Genomic DNA, 20,951 nt, shown 5'->3' on the forward strand with positions numbered 1-20,951 from the left:
GAAAAAGACCTGGAGGGAAATTTGACGGCGGGCTTGGCTTGTAGCACCATGAGAAGTTAAATAGTCAGTCATATTACTTATTTTACGGGCTGGGTTTTACTTACAAATTCAAAATGATTTCTGGTTTTGTGTAAATGTATCACAGAACTTGTTACTTGTGGATTTGTATGTTACTGGACTGAAATGTTTGAGAGAGAAACAAATTACAAGCAACCGTCCCCTATTTGAAACCTATTAAAAAAAACAACAACTCGCTTTGGGACCGAGATTGAAGTTAAGAAAAACGTTTCTACGCATGTGCTAGTTGCAATTCACAAGGACACCTACAACCTCGTTGCCAGTTGCAATGCTTCTGGTCAGCGATACGGCGGCCACTTTGAATTCTTTTGTTTCAAATAGTTATTATAGGATGCTTAGGGGGCACATACATACTAATTTGCCCCCTGAGCATCCCATAATACCTATTTGAAACAAAAGAGTTCAAAATGGCCGCCGTATTGCCGAAGAGTTTTATTGGGTCCTCTGGGCGAAATCGAAAGATGACCCACCAAACGTCACAGCGGTTGCTCTTTATCTACGGTGGCATGCCCACAACCAAACCAGAAAAGTGTTTCTCGTCTGTGTGTCGCCACCGTCATGACTTTTCTCAGCATGCCCTTAGAAGCGCCTTCACAAAGGTGCACTACTCGTGTCAAACTGTTCACTAATAGCTGCCTCGTCTCCAGGCGCCGTTGCGTTTCGTCGGTGACCGATGACAGCAGTCGCGAGGCAGGAACAGTAGCATTGAAGTGTACATCCTAACTGCGCTTAATTTGGCGCAAAATAAGCGCATCACGAGTATATTTAGTATTTGACTGATTCGCTAGAAGCAGATCGTATATATTTTTTTCTCTCTGAACTAGCATGGCGGTTCAAATGAATTGAGCAAATGTCTCGTAGATAATATTTATTAAAAATTATTCCACGAGCGCAAGTTGGATATGAGTTGGCTATAATCCTCTCATATCGAACAAACGCGAGTGGAATAATTGTTTTATTAAAAACGCCTCCAAAATATAGAAAACTAAACTAAAATAAAAATAAAACGCCCCAAGAAATCACGCGCACGCTTAGCGTATTTGTAGAGCATGGTATATTCGAGCTTATTATATGGAGAAGAGTGTTTTACTGGGAACTAAACCACTCGTAGATTCCATACGCCACTTCATCCGGGACCCGAGTGGCGCATTTTCCGTATGTCCTCTTTGTGAGTGTCGTATCGTTCAATGACGTCACGATTCCCGCCTTTTGCTTTTGTTGAATTGGTTTCAATATTTAGTCTCCATATAATAAAAAGAACATTACACGTTGGCTCGAAGATATGAATTTTATGTTCTCGTGGCAAGAACAATATCTCACGAGTGAGCGAAGCGAACGAGTGAGATTTTGTTCTTGCCACGAGAACATAAAATTCATATCTCGCCACCGTGTAATATCCTCTATATATTTTCGCGCCAAATGGAGGCTCCTTCAAATGTTTTTCGAAACACGCGCGGTTTGAAAATTGGAGAATATCACTCGGATAATCTCCGGTTTTAGCTGGGGCATATTCAGTCACGTGATGCGTTTAGACCAATTGCGAACGCAGCGAAAATATTTCATGGATTAAAATGGCTTATAACCCATGATGGCCAGGCCAATGAAAACTCTCGAACTGCATTATCCAATGATCTAGTTTTTAATAAAAGAAGTTATGAGGTATCTTCAGAAGATCATATCTCATTTCCGAGCGTGGAATAGTCTATACTTTAACAACTTGCCAGTGGGAGAAAACCTGAAAATTACCATGTTTATTTTAATTTCAATGAACTAATCTTAAGTCTGAATGAACGCGTAGGTCATGGAAGGGAAGCACGACTATTTGAATCGACGTTCAAGCAGTCCCGTTGAAGACAACAGAGTTTAAGCAATGACGACGGAAACCCCAAGGACAACGCCTGGTAAAAAATGAATTTCTATTTCATCTGTTCAATGCACCTATCGGTCTCAGAACTTGCTCAAGTTAAATACGTAATGCCAGCATTCAATTCCAAATGAATATAAGAAAAATTAGCCGCCGTCAATCGCGTTCTCCAAAATACGCAGAACTTGGTTATTTCACGTTGTGGTATTGCAGAGGATGGCTAAGAAATATACCAAGATTTATAACGCACGTGCACAGCCATTGTTTGCTCATTGAACCCTTTGTTCGGTGACGTTAATTTCCCCTTGGCGTATCCGTCGTGGTTTGCTTAAACTCCCTAATAGCAGCGACACATGAACTGAAAAAAGTTACCGTTGACGTACACTTAGATTAGTTAGATATCGCTGAATACCCAACGGATTTTCCAGCTCTCTGATTGGTTCAAACTTACACAACAATCAATTTGAAGCCCTTCATTAAGCACTCGATAAAATCAATGATGTAAATCTGCTACCAAAATAATTCAGTCAATGCAAATCTAACCTCATGCAAGGTGTGCTAATTGAAACGTAAAAATCTCAGTTCTACTTGATCACCCTGGAAATATTTTTTCCGCTTCTTGTTGAATAGCAGTGTATAATAGCTTTCTCGTTCCTCTACAGAAACAAAACTGTTAATCTGAAATATTGCTTGTTAACATTATGACGAGCGATAAACAGTCAGGATGCGAGCTAGAGATATCTATTGTCCGACAGTTGACGAGCGGCTAAGAGCCGCGTGAAAGACAAGAGTGATCAGTCTTATTGCTCAGTGTTTTTTACTTTTTGGCAGTACATGAAAAAACCGCGCGCGGTGCCACGAACTGTTCCTATCGAATCAGCCAATTAGCTTGCAAGAACGTTTGCCCACTAGCCCGCACTGCGCATGCCTTATCCTGTTATGGCCAAAACTTTTACTAAGTTCTGAATTCTAATCTTGTGTATCTACTACTACTGATTAAAAAATCAGTCAATTTGAGTAGTCTTGCTTGCTGTTTTGCTAATCTGGCTATAAGCGATTACGAAGTTCCCTAAAATATAATATTATATTCCTCCCTTCTTAAAGAAAATGAAACCACCTAACAAAGAAGTTATCTCGCAACGGCTGCCCCGGTTAAAAAAGAGTAACTTAACCTTTTCAATGAGCCTGTTACTATAACGGAAAAGAAAATGTCAACAACTTGTTACCAGCACAGCCTGCACGAGGTTCTGTTATCAAATGTTAGTGCAGTATCTACAGAACATGTGAACCGACGACAACATAGCGTTGTTGTCTTCCTGTGCTATAACCCTTTTAAAAGGACCACTCACTAGTAGATAATAACAAGTGGTTTTTAAGATAAGTACGTACGGACCATCTCGTGTATCGGGCTACGACACATTGGACACAACTCTATGCCATTCGCGCAGTCAGCACAACAACTGAAATGACCGCAAGGCAGGAACACCACACCCACTTCGGCGTCCATGCAGATTTTGCATGTGCGCTCCTCCTGCATTCGTTCCAGTTTCTCCTCCAGTGATTCTTCCGATTCCGACGATCTTGACGCTGGCGCGCTAAGGGTTCGACGCAGGCTGGTCCTGTTCGGTAGAAGGGTAGTAGGTGACGTCACAGCACTCAGGCAATTCCTCTCTCGGAAGTCTTCGTTTTCTCGCAGACTGGTCATACCCGGGAGCACTTCCGCGGGTAAGTCGAGGCGTGGCGGAGAAGGTGGCCTTTCGTCTTCTTGAGTCATTGACTGAGGGAACGATTTGCAGCCCGGGGATCTCGCCTGCTGCCTTTCCAACAGAGCTGAAACGAGCTCGGGATACGAGCTGAAATTTGATCCTGTAGTTTCCATTTGAAAAGCAATTACGTCTTGTATTTCTCGCTGGGTGAAACCCATCTCGGCCAGTTTCTCCATGTTGAATTCTATTGTGGTACTTCCTCTGGGAGAGCAAGAGCGGGGCCCTTGGACAGTTTCACTTGACCTCCTCGAGTTAGATTCTTCAGTACGACCGGTCTGACCTCCACTAGTCATGTGACCCTCCCCCGATGAAGTCGCCATAGGCTGGGTATACCAGGGCGAGCGCTGCTCTTCTGTTGATGGATTCCGTGGAGTTGAGCCATTAGACACTTTGCTTGCTGGATACTGTTCTGATCCTTCCCATGTACCATAAACAGGCCGAGCCGGGTTACCACTCCTGTATGGCACCTGTCGATCATTTGGACCCTGATCCAAGCGTCCGCGTTGACGATCCTCTTGAGCAGGCTGGACGCGTTGTTCAGGCGCTGTGTTCTGCCTCTGGACATGCTGTGGCCTACTATTGTGCTCTAAAACCAGGGGGCACCTGGGCGACCACTTCTTGTGCTCCCCCCAGGGAGTGTCCGTGGGGTCCCAGTTGTGGAGCATAATGCTACACTTGTAGCATTTGACTGAATCACCAGTACCCAGGTAATAAAATCCCGCGGCCGACAGATCCCACGCACGTATAGGGTGGTCATGCGGCCAGTCAACAAATGTCGTCAGACGATGATGTTCGTTGGACAAGTCGGATGATGACGTCACATGCCTTGCTTCTTCCTGTCTTATCAGCGGCCGCTGAGCTGTCTGAAGGCTCGGATCTTTAACTGGAAAGGCCATAAAGGCTGGAGAAGGCCTTCTCGTACCATGGACCATACGACCGGGGGGAGTCTGCCGCCTGCTTCTATCTTGGGGTGGCTGAGGCTTAATGCCTGTTACATCTCTTTCAGAGTTTGTTCCAGGATACTGCTGAGGGCTATAACAGTTTTCTTGCAAAAGTTGATCCTCGCGCGATGTCCTTCTCTCTGCCTCATACAGTTGTATGGATGCTCTTGTTTCGTGCAATGCATCTCTTCCGTATTCAATTTTATCACCTTCTCCAAACGGCTGCATCATATGCTTTACGTTTGAACTTCCTTCTTGAAACGTGGGAGTATTTTCACCGGCTGAACCTTTCTCGCTGGGGTACTGGTACCCAACTTGCTTTCCAAATGGTCCAACATTGCTCGGTGGGTAAGAAACAGTCGACTGAGGAAACTGGGTTCCACCAGGCATTTGTACTTGTGAACCAAACTGGATGGGTTCTCTGGGAGCAGAATGTGAACCAGTGAGGCTTTTCTCAACAGACGGAAGTCGACTCGTCTGATGAGCTCCTTGGTAAACAGGTTGTAATTCTCTTTCAGACCTCACCTGAAGGGGGTAACCTTGTCCTCCGCCATGTATGTAAAGTTTGTCTTCAGGATTAAGTCGGTAGACTGCTGATCCCACTATGTGCACCTGATTTGAGCCCTGTCTCACCACCACGTGTTTATTTCTGTCTGTTCCTGTTTGTTCGTGTCCTGTGTACTCAACAAATCTCGGTTCTATTCCTTGAAACTCTTGTGTTCCCGCTGGATAATAAACTGGTTCAAAACCGTTTTTACCGTCAACAGGGTAGGACCGCTCTTGGTTGCCATACACTCCTCCTTCCCCTCCCCCTTGGGTGGCATACTGTGGTCTTTCCGGATATACCAACTCTTCAGGATCGTCACGTGGACCGCCATGTTGCTCGGTTTGATACATGCGATCTCCATATCTTGGGAAACCTGGTGTAAAAGAAGGCTGGCTCGGTTCTTGGACACAGGTAGAAGCTTCCACAGGACGACAAGTCACCTCATTTTCACATTCCCTGACAAACCGACAAGCGGGTCGATGTCGTTTATGCTCAATCCACGGGTCATCGTCAACCTTCCACTGCCTTAAATGCAAACCACACTTGAAACACTCTACTCGATCATCTGTCCCAGTGTAGAAGAAACCCGCAGCAGCTAAAGCACTGGGATACATTGGGCTGTAGGCTGGCCACCTAGCGTAAGTGTCAAGTCTCTTTTGGTAGCTATAATACTCTGGTTCGTGATTCAGCATGTCCGTCTTGTCAGCGTTGTTTATGTGATACGCTTCTTGATGGTCGAATCCGTTGAAGCTATCGCCTGTATGACTGCCAAATTCTCGATCACTGAAGTCGGCCGAACTGTAAGAGGTCTGTGGAGTGATGCTGTCCGGCGCCATCGATGACAGATCTCGACTCTCTGGGTGCTTCAGCATTTCACGTAAATGTACAGAACTCCTCAGAAAACAATCGTCTTAAATCACCGCTAGGAGAGTTCACTTCTAAGATAAATGAGTGACAATAGTAGAAATCGATTTACGAATTCTGACTTCCCTGTCCACGACAATGGCACGTAGTTGTTAAATCTCTTTGCGATACGATAGAACCAAAACTGAACCTGATCCACATTAAGTGAGCGTTGATATAGGGACTTCTCCAAAAGCTGTGTTTTCCGCTAAAACCTAGCTGAGAGCAACACGAAACATTCGACTAGAAATCCATCACGATACTATTTTAGGAGACTTCCGCTGTTGTTTGGAAAACTTGCACATCAGCGACAAATCAGCAGACCGTGAAAATCAATAGAGCGCATGCTCATCTTTAGCTTATTGCGGGCTCAGAGCTTTCGAGGGGGCCTGGTACAATCTCCTTGCCCACAAAATGGCGTCCGAAATGGAGAAGGTCTCTGAAGAAAAGGTGCCACAAACTGAGGAAGCAACAGAGACGAAGAAGCACCGTGGAATACCAGAGGCATTATTCCTGGTTAGTATTTACCGCTAGGTAAAGACTGGTGTGGTCTTGACATTTGTGTAATATGCTTTCTATTATAAGTATTTTTCCCTGGGAATTTCCCTTTGGGAACTTTATTTGCCTTGGTTGTCCGATTTGATTAAGCGCAAACAGCGGTAATTCAATTTCCTTGGTTGTAGGAGGACGTTGACGAATTCATGAAAAAGAGTGGAAAAGACACGGCCGAGTCTGTCCTAAGAGATTTAGATGAGCAACACCAGAAGTACAAGTTCATGGAACTAAATTTGTTAGCAAGAAAGAAGCGGTAATTTGTGTTAAGCTTAACTAATGTGCCAGCCATTTTGAAAATTCAATATCCTCCCCAGGCAATTTAAGTATTTAATTAAAGAAGCAAAACAAAATTCAGGGCTTTGAAGGATTCTGTGCCCACAGCTATGCTCTGCCTACTAAGCAATTTGGGAGCTGTCAATGGTCAATTGACAGCTACCGTGAGGTTAATTGTCCTCATATCACCTATTGTAATTCTGCCTGGTTGTCCACACATGACTAACGTACTGTAAATATAATTTTTTTTGTAACATAGCACGCGCAGCAGGGTGAGATGAAATTCAAAAACTCCGCTTGCCTTTTGGGCAAGCTTTAATTTCATCTTACTAGCCCAATTTTCTGAGGAGCTAGCCCAAAATTATTTTATTAATAAGGATAATTAAATCAATTTAATATGAAAAAATAATAATAATACAGGGCTTAGATGAGCTAATTCTCTTTGATTTCCCTTTTGAATTAAACCTTATACATTAAAACATTTAGAACATTTAATGTGTGGTTCTAAAAAATATCCATGCCCCCCACAGAGGGTTCATTACCAGTTTGACTCCCACCCCCCATGATTTTCCGTTCCAGGGAGTTTCATGATACTCCCCCCATCACTTGGAATTTCCATGACTTTTTTACTTGGGTCCCTGTACCCCTTGAAAATTTCATATCCATAACTAACAAGACTTAAGTCATTCATTTTAATCTCGTAGGTACTGTAATAAAATTTAGTGGCAGCTATCCATGCTTATATTGTAGACGAAGATGCAAGGCGGCATATTTTTCCCCAAACAGTTGTAAACCTTGATTTGGTCACACGACTTACGCTATTTTATTGTACATTATTTATGGAGATATTTACTACATGTAGTTCAGGATTAAAGCTACTGGGTAGTGAAAGATTAAGGCTCTAAGATGTAATTTTCCAACAAATGACTGTGGAAAATTCTAGATGTAAATTCATGTCATGTTAACAGTGAGTTTGAACTAACAACTGACTTAGAAGCGCGTCACTCCCAAATGGCATAGCAACTGACTTTTTCTTCATTCAAAGAAGTTTCATACGAGAATCTAAGAAAGTACTGAAGATTTAAGGTCTTTTAAAAAACCCAGTCGAAGTTTTAATTTTTGCGTAGTCAAAACAACATATTGAATTACTTTACATGCATAGTTTATAGTGGTAAAGAAAAGCTGTCACACAACATGTTTTTTAAAACAGCTGTTTGCCAAATATCGCTGAAATTTTTCTTTTAGGAAAGGAATATGTCAATGATTTAAGTCATATGCTTTGTCTTATTTTGTAGTTTCTAAATGATAGTAAATTTGTTTTATGCCTTAATGTTTTTAATTTGTCACACGTTTCATGTACGTGAAACACAATTTATTCAGTCGTACTATACATAACCAGATGAAATCTTAGCTACTGCTCCAGTGCTCCTTGCTATTCACATATGCTTCAAGACATATGCTTACTTGAGCAAATTATTAACTACATGGATAACGATGAAAATATGTGATAACCTTGTTACAGCAAGTTTTTGTCTTGCATTGCCGCCGTTCTGTCGGGACATGCGATCAGGAAAAAAATTGACTTCAGTTGCTTAAATTTTTTCATTTTACTGTATCTTAGAAAAAACATTTCTATTGTTTCACTTTCTCTCACGAACTGTCTGTTAAACACAACATGTGAAGTTTGCCATTAGTAAAAAAGAAAACAAAAAAAAACAAGCAACAGTGTTTCATTCATGCCCACTTCATGCTTGTCCATCGGGCAACCTGTGATAAGTCAGCGCTAGCCCGAGCGATTGTTTCACTAGTCCCGGGCTATCAGACAGCCTTTTCATCATGCCCTGGCCGTGCTAGTCCTATCTAATTCCTATTGAGCCATCATGAATGAAATCTCTATGTACACACGGCCATGCTTATATAAGATGACGTGTGCAGTTTCAATTTAGCTGCAAAATTTCTGTTGAGTTTAGTGCAAGTTCCTTTTGTTTAAGTTTCGCCAATGTGAGGATTATTCTGAACAATCCAAACTCTACTTTTGCCTTTGACTTTTGCCAGCTAAGATGTTTACTTAAACTAGAGTATTTTGACTTTGTTTGTCTGCATTTTCACTGAGTATTTTTCACTTTGTTTACCTACATGTTCATTATAATTAATTCGAAGAAGCAGATTTTTCATTGACAATTTTAGAAACCAGGTTAAGTGTTTTCGTTCAACCATTGCTCAACTGATTGTGGTGTGTTAGGATCCTAATGACCTTTGTTTTCCTTCACCATGCATTGTGAGAACACAAATAAAACATGTTTTAGTGCCCAAGTTGTTGTCACCATGTTATAAAAAAATTGGTTTATGCTTTTAGCTGTGCGTATATTGAGTTATGGATGTACTTGGGAAGTGTGGTGAGCACTCAAGAAGCTTATGCTTCTTATGTGTTCTCCAAACTTCCCGCGTGCATCCATAACTCGATATATGCACAGCTAAAAGCAAGAACCAATTCTTTAATCTACAAAAGTATGGTGTGCAACCATTACCAACTCAGACCATTGAGCACATTCTGCTCCCTTATTTACTAAATTGGGCACTTTAGGCATTTTTCTAATCAACTTTTTTCAGATATCTAAGTTAATGTTTCGTTATCACAACAGTTGTTGCTCTCAATGTTTCTCAATTTGTAACAAATAGTCAAGTACGCAGTTATGGCACGAACAGCTTGTAGTTATCGATCACACCACTGTTGCATAAATCTTAAGCAACTTACTATACTCTTCTTACCCAGCATCCACAACTATTTCAACATTATTTTCCAGCTCTGAGAAAAAAAGTGTGTACATTTTTTAATGAAATTGTGGTGAATTGGCAGGGCTGTGCTCTAGAGGTGCCTGGATATCGCAGGTGACTAACTTTTGCCTTTGGGCGAGTGAAAAAACTTACTTTTTCATATAAGCTTAAGTGCTGGGCACCTAGGATATTATAGTAAGGAACCTTTGGGCTCCTTGTAGTTTTTCTTAGACCACAGCCTTGATTGGTCATGCTGTGCACACAAAACTCAAAATTGAAGCTAGAAGCCTCTTTTTTTTTGGAGGTCTCCTTGCCACCTATTTGTTTGCTTCTGTTTTTTCTCAAGTGATGACCTGTATATTGTGCGACATCATCGCTTTAAGCCAGCATGCTGCATTCCTTTGGATAATGATTTCTCACTTCCTTCGTTGCGCTTATGTCCGTTGCACTTATGTCACGCACAATTTATCCCTCTGTGAAGCAAAAATGCATTCTGGGAGTTCCTTTGCTGCTTTCCTTTGCTGTTTGTAGGTTCGGCAGAGTGCTTTTAATTCTAGCTGTTAAATGAAGATTTAGGGGTGGATTTTGGTTTATACAGTATTGAGTAAATTTGCATTCATGAACAAACTCATAATAAAAACATATCCTCCATATATACAAGTTTAGATAGACAAGTAAGTCGCAGAGGCCATAGGTGAAGGCTTTGCGGCTTTCCTTTGCTGTTTGTAGGATCACTGGAGTGCTTTTAATTGATATGACAAGTATACAGTGAGGTAATTAGTGTTGCCCACTATTTTTAAAGATAATAAGGTGTCGATTTCAGAGAGAGTAACTTTTCCTTTGCGGCTTTCCTTTGTGGCTTTCCTTTGCTGTTTGGAGGATCAGCAGAGTGCTTTTAATTTCAGCTTTTAAACAAAGATTTGGGGGTTGATTTTGGTTTATACAGTGTCAGATAAATTTGCGCTCACAGGCAAACTCATAATAAGAACATATCATCCATACATACAAATTTAGATAGACAGGCAAGTCGCACATGCAATAGCTGAAGGGTCTACATAAATTTATGGATTGGTAGGTCAGTTGTACATTTGCCAGTCTTGAAGTAAATTGAATGAGCATTGTCTGAATTGAATGAACACTGTTAGAGCACTGTATGAGCATTGTATGAGCACTGAAATATACACTTAACAGTAGTGATAATGAAGTCAGGGTATGATTCATTTGCAGTTTTCAGTTTTTTATGTAGTTTGGAAATGTGCTGTTTTATATTTTCTGTCAACGAAAGAGTGGTTGTGATTATCAATTATTGATAATCGTTTTGTCAGGGTCGAGACAATATGAATGTTCATTGATGACAAGTATACCGTTGAAACAAAAAATTAATTTTTGATAAGGTAATTAGCATTGCCAAATAATAAGGTGTTGATTTCAGAGAGAAACTTTTACTTTGCGGCTTTCCTTTGCTGTTTGTAGGATCAGCGGAGTGCTTTTAATTTCAGCTTTTAAGAGTGCCTGCCTGTAAAAATCAGACAAATTCTTAATTTCGCGGCAAGGGTCGAAAATTTGATTTCGCTCATATTCCTATGGTAGATAGGTTAGGGTGTGACAAAGACTACTGGATAGTTTTTTTGGCAAAATATCCTCTTATTTCAAAGAAATATACAGATTACCAAATTCCGTTAAAATCGTCATTTGACGCACCATTTTATTAAACAAGTTAGAGCCTCGCATGCAAAGCCACATCATTCTTCCGTCTTTAAAACACTCAAATAGTTTTGTGCAATGTTTAAATGTGTACTGGGTTGATTTTAGGGAATGCTGCGTTGTCTTTTTGGGTGCAAAATAATTAAATTTTGAAGACATGTATTTCACTCACTTAAAAGTACCTCGTGAAAATAATTGATTTTCACCATGTGCGAAACCTTCAAATGGATTAAGCTTCTGGTGGTTGAATCGCGGAAGGATGATCTACAGATTCCTGTAAAAATTTCTTTGGGCAAATGATTGTGAGTGACACGAGAGCTTTTCAAAGTACGTTAAATGCAGATATTTGACCATCCATCGTCAAATTTCAATTTATGGGTTAGACATATATTTTAGCACATGCCACATGTCTTGAGCTATATTAAGTTGAAATAGACACAGAGCTGATAATTTCAAAATGTTCTAACCTTATTTGCTGTAAAAGGCAGTTCCGAAAGCCAATTTGACGTGTTTCTGTCACCATTTGTTGCACATTAAGCAGAAGTTTGCTTTTGTTTACACAATGTCCGATGTACATCGCCAACTGTCAACTTATTTAATGGTCGAATACCATGAATCTATGACCCTCACTTGACAAATATGATCACCACTGCATCTAAGTCAAAAACGGCGAAGTGATTTGTAGATAGTTGCTTGCTTTGCATTTCACCAAAATATTACATTTGATCATCATTTGATCTATTGCTGCTTGAATCCTTGCTTGCAGCGGTTCCTTGTTTGTTTGTCATGCAATGCTGTCATCCCATTTTAGGGGGTAGGGGTAGGACAATTTCTATCCTAATACGTAAGGCTCCGTAAGGCTTGAAACCACAGTGAGCACACAATCTTATTGAGTAGGAAGAGATTAAATTAAGCAATGAAAAGAATGAGTAGTCAACCCTTTACCCCCTAAGAGTGCAAATTGGCACACAAGGTCATAACTTTATGAATATTTGATAGATTTCTATGAATTTTTTCCATGAAAATTGTCATGTGAAGATCTGCTCATTGAAGTCATAAAATGTTGACCCCATCCCATCCAAGACATGGTTGACCACCCCCAGAAATTTTTAGTTCCTTTTTTGGGATGCAAATGGAATGCGAGACTTGTTTCATATCAAGCTATGCACTAAGAGCTGCTAAATAAGCTATAGTTTAGGGGTATACCTAATGTAGTAGAAGATTGATACATTTTTGAAGTCGTTCATTTTCCCATTTTAAAACAATTTCTCTCAAAATGTCTACCTCCTTCGTAACTGCTGATGTCAATTCTTAAATAAGCTGATTAGTGGCTTTCAAATGGCATATTGTACACAGGCAGAGTGTCTTTATTTGCCAATTTGGGAAAAACTGCCGTTCGCCTTAAAGGGGGTAAAGGGTTGACTACTCATTCTTTTCATTGCTTAATTTAATCTCTTCCTACTCAATAAGATTGTGTGCTCACTGTGGTTTCAAGCCTTACGAGCCTTACGCTCTCTGTCTATTTCAACTTAATATACTTCAAGACATGTGGCACGTGCTAAAATATATGTCTAACCCATAAATTGAAATTTGACGACGGATGGTCAAATATCTGCATTTTTAACGTACTTTGAAAAGCTCTCGTGTCACTCACAATCCATTGCCCAAAGAAATTTTTACAGGAATCTGTAGACCATCCTTCTGCGATTCAACCACCAGAAGCTTAATCCATTTGAAGGTTTCGCTCAAAAATAATTCCCACAAAAATTTCCTTCGCAAAAAATTTACTCCATTAACAAAATTATACATACAAACATCAGAAGTAGAATCTTGTTGCTGCCATTTGATTAAAATGTATCTTTGTTCAGAAATAAAACAATGAACTGAGAAACAAAATGTTCAGAAATAAAACTAAAGGTTAACAGGAAAGGATCATATGAAGATACTCCACTGACAAGAGTATCTACAATTCCACATAAGAGCATGATGTAATTGTGATAGAGTGACACTGGTTACTGGATAATTCACTATGTTTTACTTCTCTACATGTTGAGAAATTTGGAATTACTGCACCTGTTTTTGTGAGTACCAATATTTTTCTATTCTACATTTCTTACAGACTGCAAACTCAAGTTCCAGATTTAAATTCTAGTTTAGAGATGGTAACACTATTAACTTCAAAAAAGGTATTGTCATCATTTGTCTTTTTTTAAGAGCTAAGCCTATGATCAGATAATTCAAGGGATTTTTGCATCAGATTTAGAGTGGTGAGTTTATTGTCGGGGGCGGGTGGGGGGGGGGGGGGGGGCTGTAAGGATGAGGATGGGTTTATCAAAGTCTTGTGGTATGTTCTGGTCTGTGGTCAAGTGGGCCAGGATGTGAACTCAAGATCCTCTGTTGGGCAAAGGGGCTAAAAAACCATGGTACATTTAGATTTGAGAGACCCTGTTTTATCACATTTCTAAGCATAGACTTAGAAGAAATGCGTATCAGAGTATTTTGATAAATGTCCACATGTTAGGAAATGCGGTAAAGCACTGTCTTGTCTTGATTGTTTGATTTCTCTTTATAGTTACTAATGCTTAGAAGGAAGCAACAAATTAATATTGTAAAAATCTAGATGCTGATAGGTGACTTGCGTGATAGCATCATTCGACTACAGATACTAGAATTGTCCACTTTTCCTTTTTCTGATGTGTACATGTACTAGTGCAATTGTTATTTAAACCCCAATGTGTTTAAAATTTACATAATGAAGGAGAAAGTAAATGAATCCTGGTGAACTTTGTAGTCAAATGATGACATTTTTGATCGTGCAAGTAAGCTTTTAAGATCACATAATTATTATGCAAACATCATCATGGTTATGATTTTGTTTTTTAAGCTTGTTGAATTATTAATGAGTTTGAGCAGAAGTTTGTCATCTCAATTAAGGTGAGAAGCTTCTAGCTTGAGAAGCAGTAATAACAGAAAACTACATACACTCAAACAGAGATCATGTCTCAGTAGTTTTATGCAGTAAACTAATCTATGTCTTGGTTTCTGTTGTTAGGATAGTTCTGAGCCACTTCAGAGCAGATTTTTGTTGTCTGATCAGGTCTATTGCACTGCAGAAGTACCGCCAACAGAAACGGTCATGCTGTGGCTTGGGGTAAACAAAATATACCGCGTACTATCTTAAACTTGTACCAGGGTTCATACGGGTCCTGGAAAACCTGGAAAGTCCTGGAATTTTAGGGTGGCATTTTCCAGGACTGGAAAGTCCTGGAAAAGGGCTACTGGTCCTGGAAAGTACTGGAAATCTGTTAAATTTAAGTAAAAAATATGAAATGTATGGCACACAGCAAGGAGAATTAAAATTGGGATCTTGAGAGTGAAAGGGTTAATGTAAATTTTAGAGTCGTGGAAAAATCAATCTGAGTCCTGGAAAAGTCCTGGAAAAGTCCTGGAAATTTGTTTCTGAAAAAGGGTACGAACCCTGTTGTGCGTCATGAATATGAAGAAGCTAATTAAAGTCGAACCTCTGGTTTCAACCACCTCTTGTAGGCCACTGCCTCTTCCTGAGTGGCCAGTTTTCCAAAATACCAAAAGTTTTGAAGTTAAATCACTATTTTTTGAACCTCTTGTAAGCGACCATGACCACTTTCAGAGCTTAAAGTTTAAAATTTTCTTTTGTTTTAACCCTCTGTAAGCAGCCACTTGACAGATAATAGAGTGCAAATTGGATAAAAAGGTGTCGTAACATTAGTGCATTCCTTGATGGTAGAAGGGACGGTATTGAAATCGCAAAATTTTGTGAGCTGTATGAATTTTTGAATGATTAAAGTAGTGATTAAAATCTAAAGATGAGAAACAGACAAGAGAATTGAGAAGAATTTGAACAGTGTGGTTTGCTACGATTTATATGATGGTGTGAATAAACATGGATACGGCGAAATCATTTATACAGATAGTTGATGGAAAAAAGGGCTGGGAGTTCTGCAGTCACTAATATCTTCTTGGAATGGGAAGAAAGAGGAAAAGAAAAAAATCATTACAGTGTAGGGTATTTTTATTTGGTCACCCAACCAAGTACTTTCCCAGAGGTTTTATTAAGGGTGGGGCACCAGGAGAGCCAGAGGACATCACAAAGGATTTTAGGATTCTTAAGAAGTGCCAACACAAGCTTGACTGACTTAGTTTTCAATTTGAAATGATTTTTATTAGAAACTTGAAGCCAAAACTCAACAAACAATGTGACTTGCTCTGCACAAAAGTATTTGTTTAGTTCTTTGGTAATAATAATTATAATAATCAACTTTATGGTTTCAACACTTTTAAGTTCTCTTCACCCTCCTCAGCTTACAATAATTATCGTAATCAATATTTTTGTTACAACTTCGCGTACCATGCACATTGGCCTTTTTTAACTTTTATCACCTACTGTTTCCATATACATATTTTAGCGGTTTTAACTATATATTTATGCATGTAATTTTTATTCTTCTATCGAACTTTAAAATGACGGTTGATTGGTCGAAACATTGTTCTTTTATAGTGTCAGTTTTTATCAGGCAATCAATTTCAAAGAATTTATTGTGCAGACACTATCTTGTTCTTCTATTTTTACATCCGACATCCAACTTTCTTTCATTTATCTTCAGCATTGAAAAAAAACAAGCCCATCATCTGTCAATGTTTGAGAAAATGAAAGTATCATGTTGCATATCTTTGCAAGAAAAACAAAAGTATCAAGTTACAGACTTTGGCATGAATTGCGTGAAAAGTTAAATTGTCACATTTTTTACTTCAATGCGTATTGAATTTAAAATAGATAGATATCAGGGCAAACACCACCTGACAGTAAAGTTGAAAGCTGTCTTGACTAACAAATATTGCAAGTCATTTTTGTGCCTGGAATAAAAATATGTTACACATACGTGTGCATCCGCTGCTAAGATTACGACTTAATCAAGCTTTCTGTCCTGTCCATTCATATTTGACCCAAGCGGACTACCACAGTCAATGCAAAAAGGGAGTGGGCAGGGGTTGGCACTTGTATGACTACTACATGCTACTGCTGTACTTTGCACTATGTACTATCTGAGATTGTGTCTATTTAAAAAGTAGAATTGACACCATTTTCTTTTTGATTTATTATTCATACAGTGCATGTTTGTGGAAATCTTTTTGGGGAACTAAGGTCTGGTTCAAGTGTTGAACTTTGTAGGTGCCAAACCTAATACCCATTTGAGTTGACTCAAATTATTAAGTTTGATAGTTGATTCAAACATCGTCTAGTGTGCTGGACTTAATTTGTAACTCAAGACTTAATTTTTTAGGCAAATTATAATTTATATTATGGAACTTTATTGTATGGATTAGACTCCGCTGAATTGAATTGTAATTTTCTCATTCTATTTGACTGCCATAGATGAAAAGAAAGCAAGGTCGACCCATATACAAATGTGTTGTTCATGACTGAATTAGATGTCGAACTTTACATGTACCTTATAGCAACAGTAGGTTTGGCACATGTAAAGGTCAATGTTTGAACCAGGCCTTCATAACATGATCTGACAGGTTCTCATAGAACAAGCCATGTCATGGACATTGTTACTGATGAGGTGCCATTATTCATTCTTTTCATGACTTCTGTTCTATCAGGCAAATGTCATGTTGGAGTACAGCATTAAAGAGGCAGAAGCTCTGTTATCAAAAAATCTGAATACAGCACAGAAAAACTTAAAAGAAATTGAGGAAGATTTGGGCTTCTTGAGAGATCAGTACACTACAACTGAAGTCAGTATCCTTCAAAATCATTTTGAAAGTACTTGTAATTAATGCTTCTATTTATAAGTAAATACATAAGGTAGAGAAATAGAAAAGTATTTGTTAAAAACAGGGGTTTGCTATTCTTTGCACACGTGAGTAAAGAATAGTATGGCATGTTACCCTTAACGGAACAACAACCTCGAATAGAGAGGATTTAAAACTGTCAATAGGTGATCTGCATGATGGCATCATTTCACTATAACTACCACTTGAGAATCTTTAGCTTTTTCTGTTTTTTGTGCTGATTAGGGTGATTGTTATTTAAACCCCACAGGCAACAGGGGCCTCAAAATTTAAACAATAAGGAAAAAACTAAGGGAATTCTGGTAGTTGTAGTCGAATGACGATATTGTGCAAATCTGCTTTTACGGCCATCCATCTACAATCATAGACAAAAGTCCTTGGGACACTTACGTAAGATTAACGAATCATCTGTGTTTTAGAACTGAAGTTTGAAGAAAACGCTGCTATATCCTTTAAAAACGCGTTGCTGTCCCCCTTCCCCACCCAACACAATGTCGAAAATCAGGTGAAATTGCAGGTGCTAGTTTTCAACATTGTATGGGGGCTGGGGGGCAAGGTTAGGCAGGTGCAGTTGTATTCGTGTCTGGCGTGTGCAAAAAAGCGCCAAATTTGTCCCAAGACTTTTGTCCATGATTGTACTTGTACCATCAATGACTATTTATATGACACAACCATTCCCTCTGTCAATAGCTGTTATTGAAGTTAACAGTGGTTTGACATACAAACGAGGAGAAAGGGTCAATTTTGCTTTGTGTTGACCCGTTCGCCTCATTTGTATGCCTTTTTAAAGAAAGGAATATTTGACCGCAGGCTCAACTGAAATAAGAGCTATTTTGATTCATGAGAATGACAAAAAAAATGACAGTGACACAATATAAAGACATAAGAGTAAGAGTTGCTATGACTTGGTGTAGTGGGAAGCATGATGGCCTAGAATAGTTAATGCGGTACAAGGCTTGAAAAAAGTAGATTTTCCTGCTGGGCAAGTGACTTTTCTTTGTCACTTGCCCAATGGGCAAGGGCCCAGGCAAGTTGTCTGCCAACTAAATTAAAAGAAAGGGCAAGTAATATTTGAGAGCTGCTTGTCCAAAGTGCAAGCTATAATTCAAATTTTTTCAGGCCCTGCAGTAGACTTTAGATTGGGCGGTCTGGGTTAGGGCCCTGGTTTGGACATTGTGTTGTGTTCTTGGGCAATACACTTTGCTCTCACGGTGCTTGTCTCCACCCAGGTGAATAAATGGGTAACAGCAAATTTAATGCTGGGGGTAACCCTGTGACGGACTAGCATCCCATTCAGAGGGGATTAGAAATATTCCTAGTTGCTTAATGTGTCAGAAAATGGTACAAGCTCTGGTGAAATGCATCACTTGGCCCATCCCTGACTTACCCCTTTACCTCTATGATTTAGTCAGAAAAATTCTTGAATTTTGTTTCTCTTAAGTTATCACCACTGTGAAATCAATACATTGAAAATTTTAACAAGTACCACATCACTTTTTTGAATATAGTAATGTTGATTGTTATTGAGGGGAAATGAACTAGTCTCCTACATAGTCATTATTTCCACCGATAGGATTGTTATGAGTTGGCTGTAAATGAGACAAAGGTAAAAGAGTTGTAATTATAACATCTTCCTTAACCTACCACCTGTAGATATGGCTAGAGTTTACAACTGGGAAGTCAAGAAGAGACAAGTACAGCAGAAGTCTCCTTCAGAATAATAGAAAGAGCATTTAGTTCATTATTATTATTATTATTATTATTATTATTATTATTATTGTTATTATTATTATTATTATTATTATTATTATGATCATCGTTATTGATGTTTTGGTGTATTTAATTTTACTTTTTTTTACAATAAATTTGTTTGTTCATGTAATATTTTTATTTTCCAATAATCTTTTTTGTGTAACACAAAGTTCAAGAGAAGAAACCAGGTGACTGTCTGCAAAGTGTATTGAGCTGACGTTGTGAGTTAGCAAAAGCTTTTCCGATAGCCATGCAATTTCATATTTTATCACTTTTTCACCAACAGAGACAGTTTATGTCACTTTCCAGATGGTGGCAAATGGTTTGTGCATGACAAGTGACAAGGGCAAAAATTAGTGGGTTGTAACCAGGAAGGGCGAACAAACAGAACTTGCCAATCCCTAAGGCAACAACAGCTTGAACCTTGTATAAGCACGTGATCATCGCATACATTTGAGAGCACGGGAACACAAAATATCCAAACAGTTGTTTGAGGGTAATGAACAACCTCAACCCTAAATTACAAAAGTTATGCAGACACAGACATGGTTCAACAAGGGAAACTTGTTTGTGAATATGGAAAGTTTTGGTAAATTCCATTCTCCAAAAGGGTACTCTGTGCCCTCAAATCAACAGGTGAAAGGAATTTCTCATTAATCAATTCACATGAGAAAATATTACTTGTAAAAGAAAACCTGGTTAGGAAAACTTTCATTTCATTCACACAGTCAGCTAAATGAGCAAGGAAAAGTTGCTATTAGCACAATGATCCTAGGCACATTACTTCTCTTCTTGGATGGATGTTTATCTATCTAAGGTACGTAGCCTTTCACCACCCTGATTGTTTCCCCTTGGCATGGTTTACTTGGAGCCTATCTTATCACTTTGCTCACTGAGGACCCTCAGGCATTCCTTGTTTTCATGGAAGCCATTGTTGCTCCTGATATTTCTGAAAATAAGCGCAGTATCTCAGATGCAAAATCCTTTGTGAGACTGTATAATAAGGCTCCGTCCACACTATGCCAGTGGAATTTGAAAGTGCATCAAAAGTTTTCTGTCCACACCATGCCAGAGGAACGTAAAAATGCAACAATTACCTGCCATTTTGGATTTGTGTTTGAAAAAAATTGGGTAGGGAAATCGCGATTATCATGAGGTCATCATTTTCAAAATGCTTGGATTTCACAATGTTTTCTGTCCACATGAAAATGAAAAGCCGCATTTTCATAGCCTGTGAACAGGCTCCGGCTGGAAGGGTCTGACCTCAGCTGGAAGGGCCGAGAAAGAACTGGCTGAGAGTGAAGTGGCTAAGGGAGAATGAGGTGGGGGCTGATCAACTCTTGAATTGGCATTTCTTGGCCACTTGAATACAGTGGTGGTTTTAATTGAAACTCAAATAAAATTTAATTGTTAACAATGTCCATGATAATTAAATTATAATTTTTTTTTTCTCTTCGCCCCATCCTTGACTAGGCTAGGCTAGTGTTTTCAAATTCCTCCAGTTTGAAGGGCATTTTCAAAAAGCTCGGTTTTTGTGATGAATTAGTGTGGACACTAGGCCTAACCATAGAAATAAAGCTGTGCTTTCATATTCTTACGGCATAGCCTTGTCCCTGAACATAAGGGTAAAGCATGTTGGTTTACAACTTCTTTTAAGTCTCTTTTGGTAATGTATTGTTGCAGACTGTATGCTCAGGAATTGCGACGTTCATTATTTTAATGACTACATAGAACTTGTTTTGTTCTTCAGATAATCAGGGTTACCATGAGGTATTGTTGCATGCATGCAAAATGTATGAGACACAACATCTGACAAACAAAAAGTTAACTATCTAGGGAACCAAAAAAGCCTTTGGACACAAAATGTTCATTAAGGGCTTGTTACCTTAAATGTCCTGGAATGTCACTGGTGATTGTGTAGTTGCAGGAAGTATTCATACCTCCCCCACAGAAGG

General features: G+C 39.2%; 2 protein-coding genes across 2 annotated transcripts; one reads left to right on the forward strand and one right to left on the reverse strand.

The window, feature by feature from the left end:
- Positions 1-161: 161 nt before the first annotated feature.
- On the reverse strand, positions 162-6,395 carry LOC145481630 (uncharacterized). Its single transcript, XM_081460143.1, has one exon. It carries the CDS (start codon positions 6,066-6,068, stop codon positions 3,315-3,317), a length of 2,754 nt encoding a protein of 917 aa, XP_081316269.1. The 5' UTR covers positions 6,069-6,395; the 3' UTR covers positions 162-3,314.
- Positions 6,396-6,417: 22 nt separating this feature from the next.
- Positions 6,418-19,128, forward strand: LOC145481638 (prefoldin subunit 3-like). The gene is made up of 6 exons (XM_081460156.1): positions 6,418-6,615; positions 6,783-6,907; positions 13,526-13,592; positions 14,459-14,557; positions 17,053-17,191; positions 18,898-19,128. Exons 1-6 carry the CDS (start codon positions 6,514-6,516, stop codon positions 18,963-18,965), a joined length of 600 nt encoding a protein of 199 aa, XP_081316282.1. The 5' UTR covers positions 6,418-6,513; the 3' UTR covers positions 18,966-19,128.
- Positions 19,129-20,951: the final 1,823 nt, after the last annotated feature.

Source organism: Orbicella franksi, chromosome 3 (genome assembly GCF_964199315.1).
Source record: "Orbicella franksi chromosome 3, jaOrbFran1.1, whole genome shotgun sequence".
In the NCBI taxonomy this organism is placed as follows: domain Eukaryota; kingdom Metazoa; phylum Cnidaria; class Anthozoa; order Scleractinia; family Merulinidae; genus Orbicella; species Orbicella franksi.

Coding starts and splice junctions, on each gene's coding strand:
- LOC145481638 (XM_081460156.1), top strand. CDS start 6,514: ATGGCGTCCGAAATGGAGAAGGTCTCTGAAGAAAAGGTGCCACAAACT. Junction 6,616..6,782: donor TACCAGAGGCATTATTCCTG/GTTAGTATTTAC, acceptor CCTTGGTTGTAG/GAGGACGTTGACGAATTCAT. Junction 13,593..14,458: donor CACTATTAACTTCAAAAAAG/GTATTGTCATCA, acceptor TTCTGTTGTTAG/GATAGTTCTGAGCCACTTCA.
- LOC145481630 (XM_081460143.1), bottom strand. CDS start 6,068: ATGCTGAAGCACCCAGAGAGTCGAGATCTGTCATCGATGGCGCCGGAC.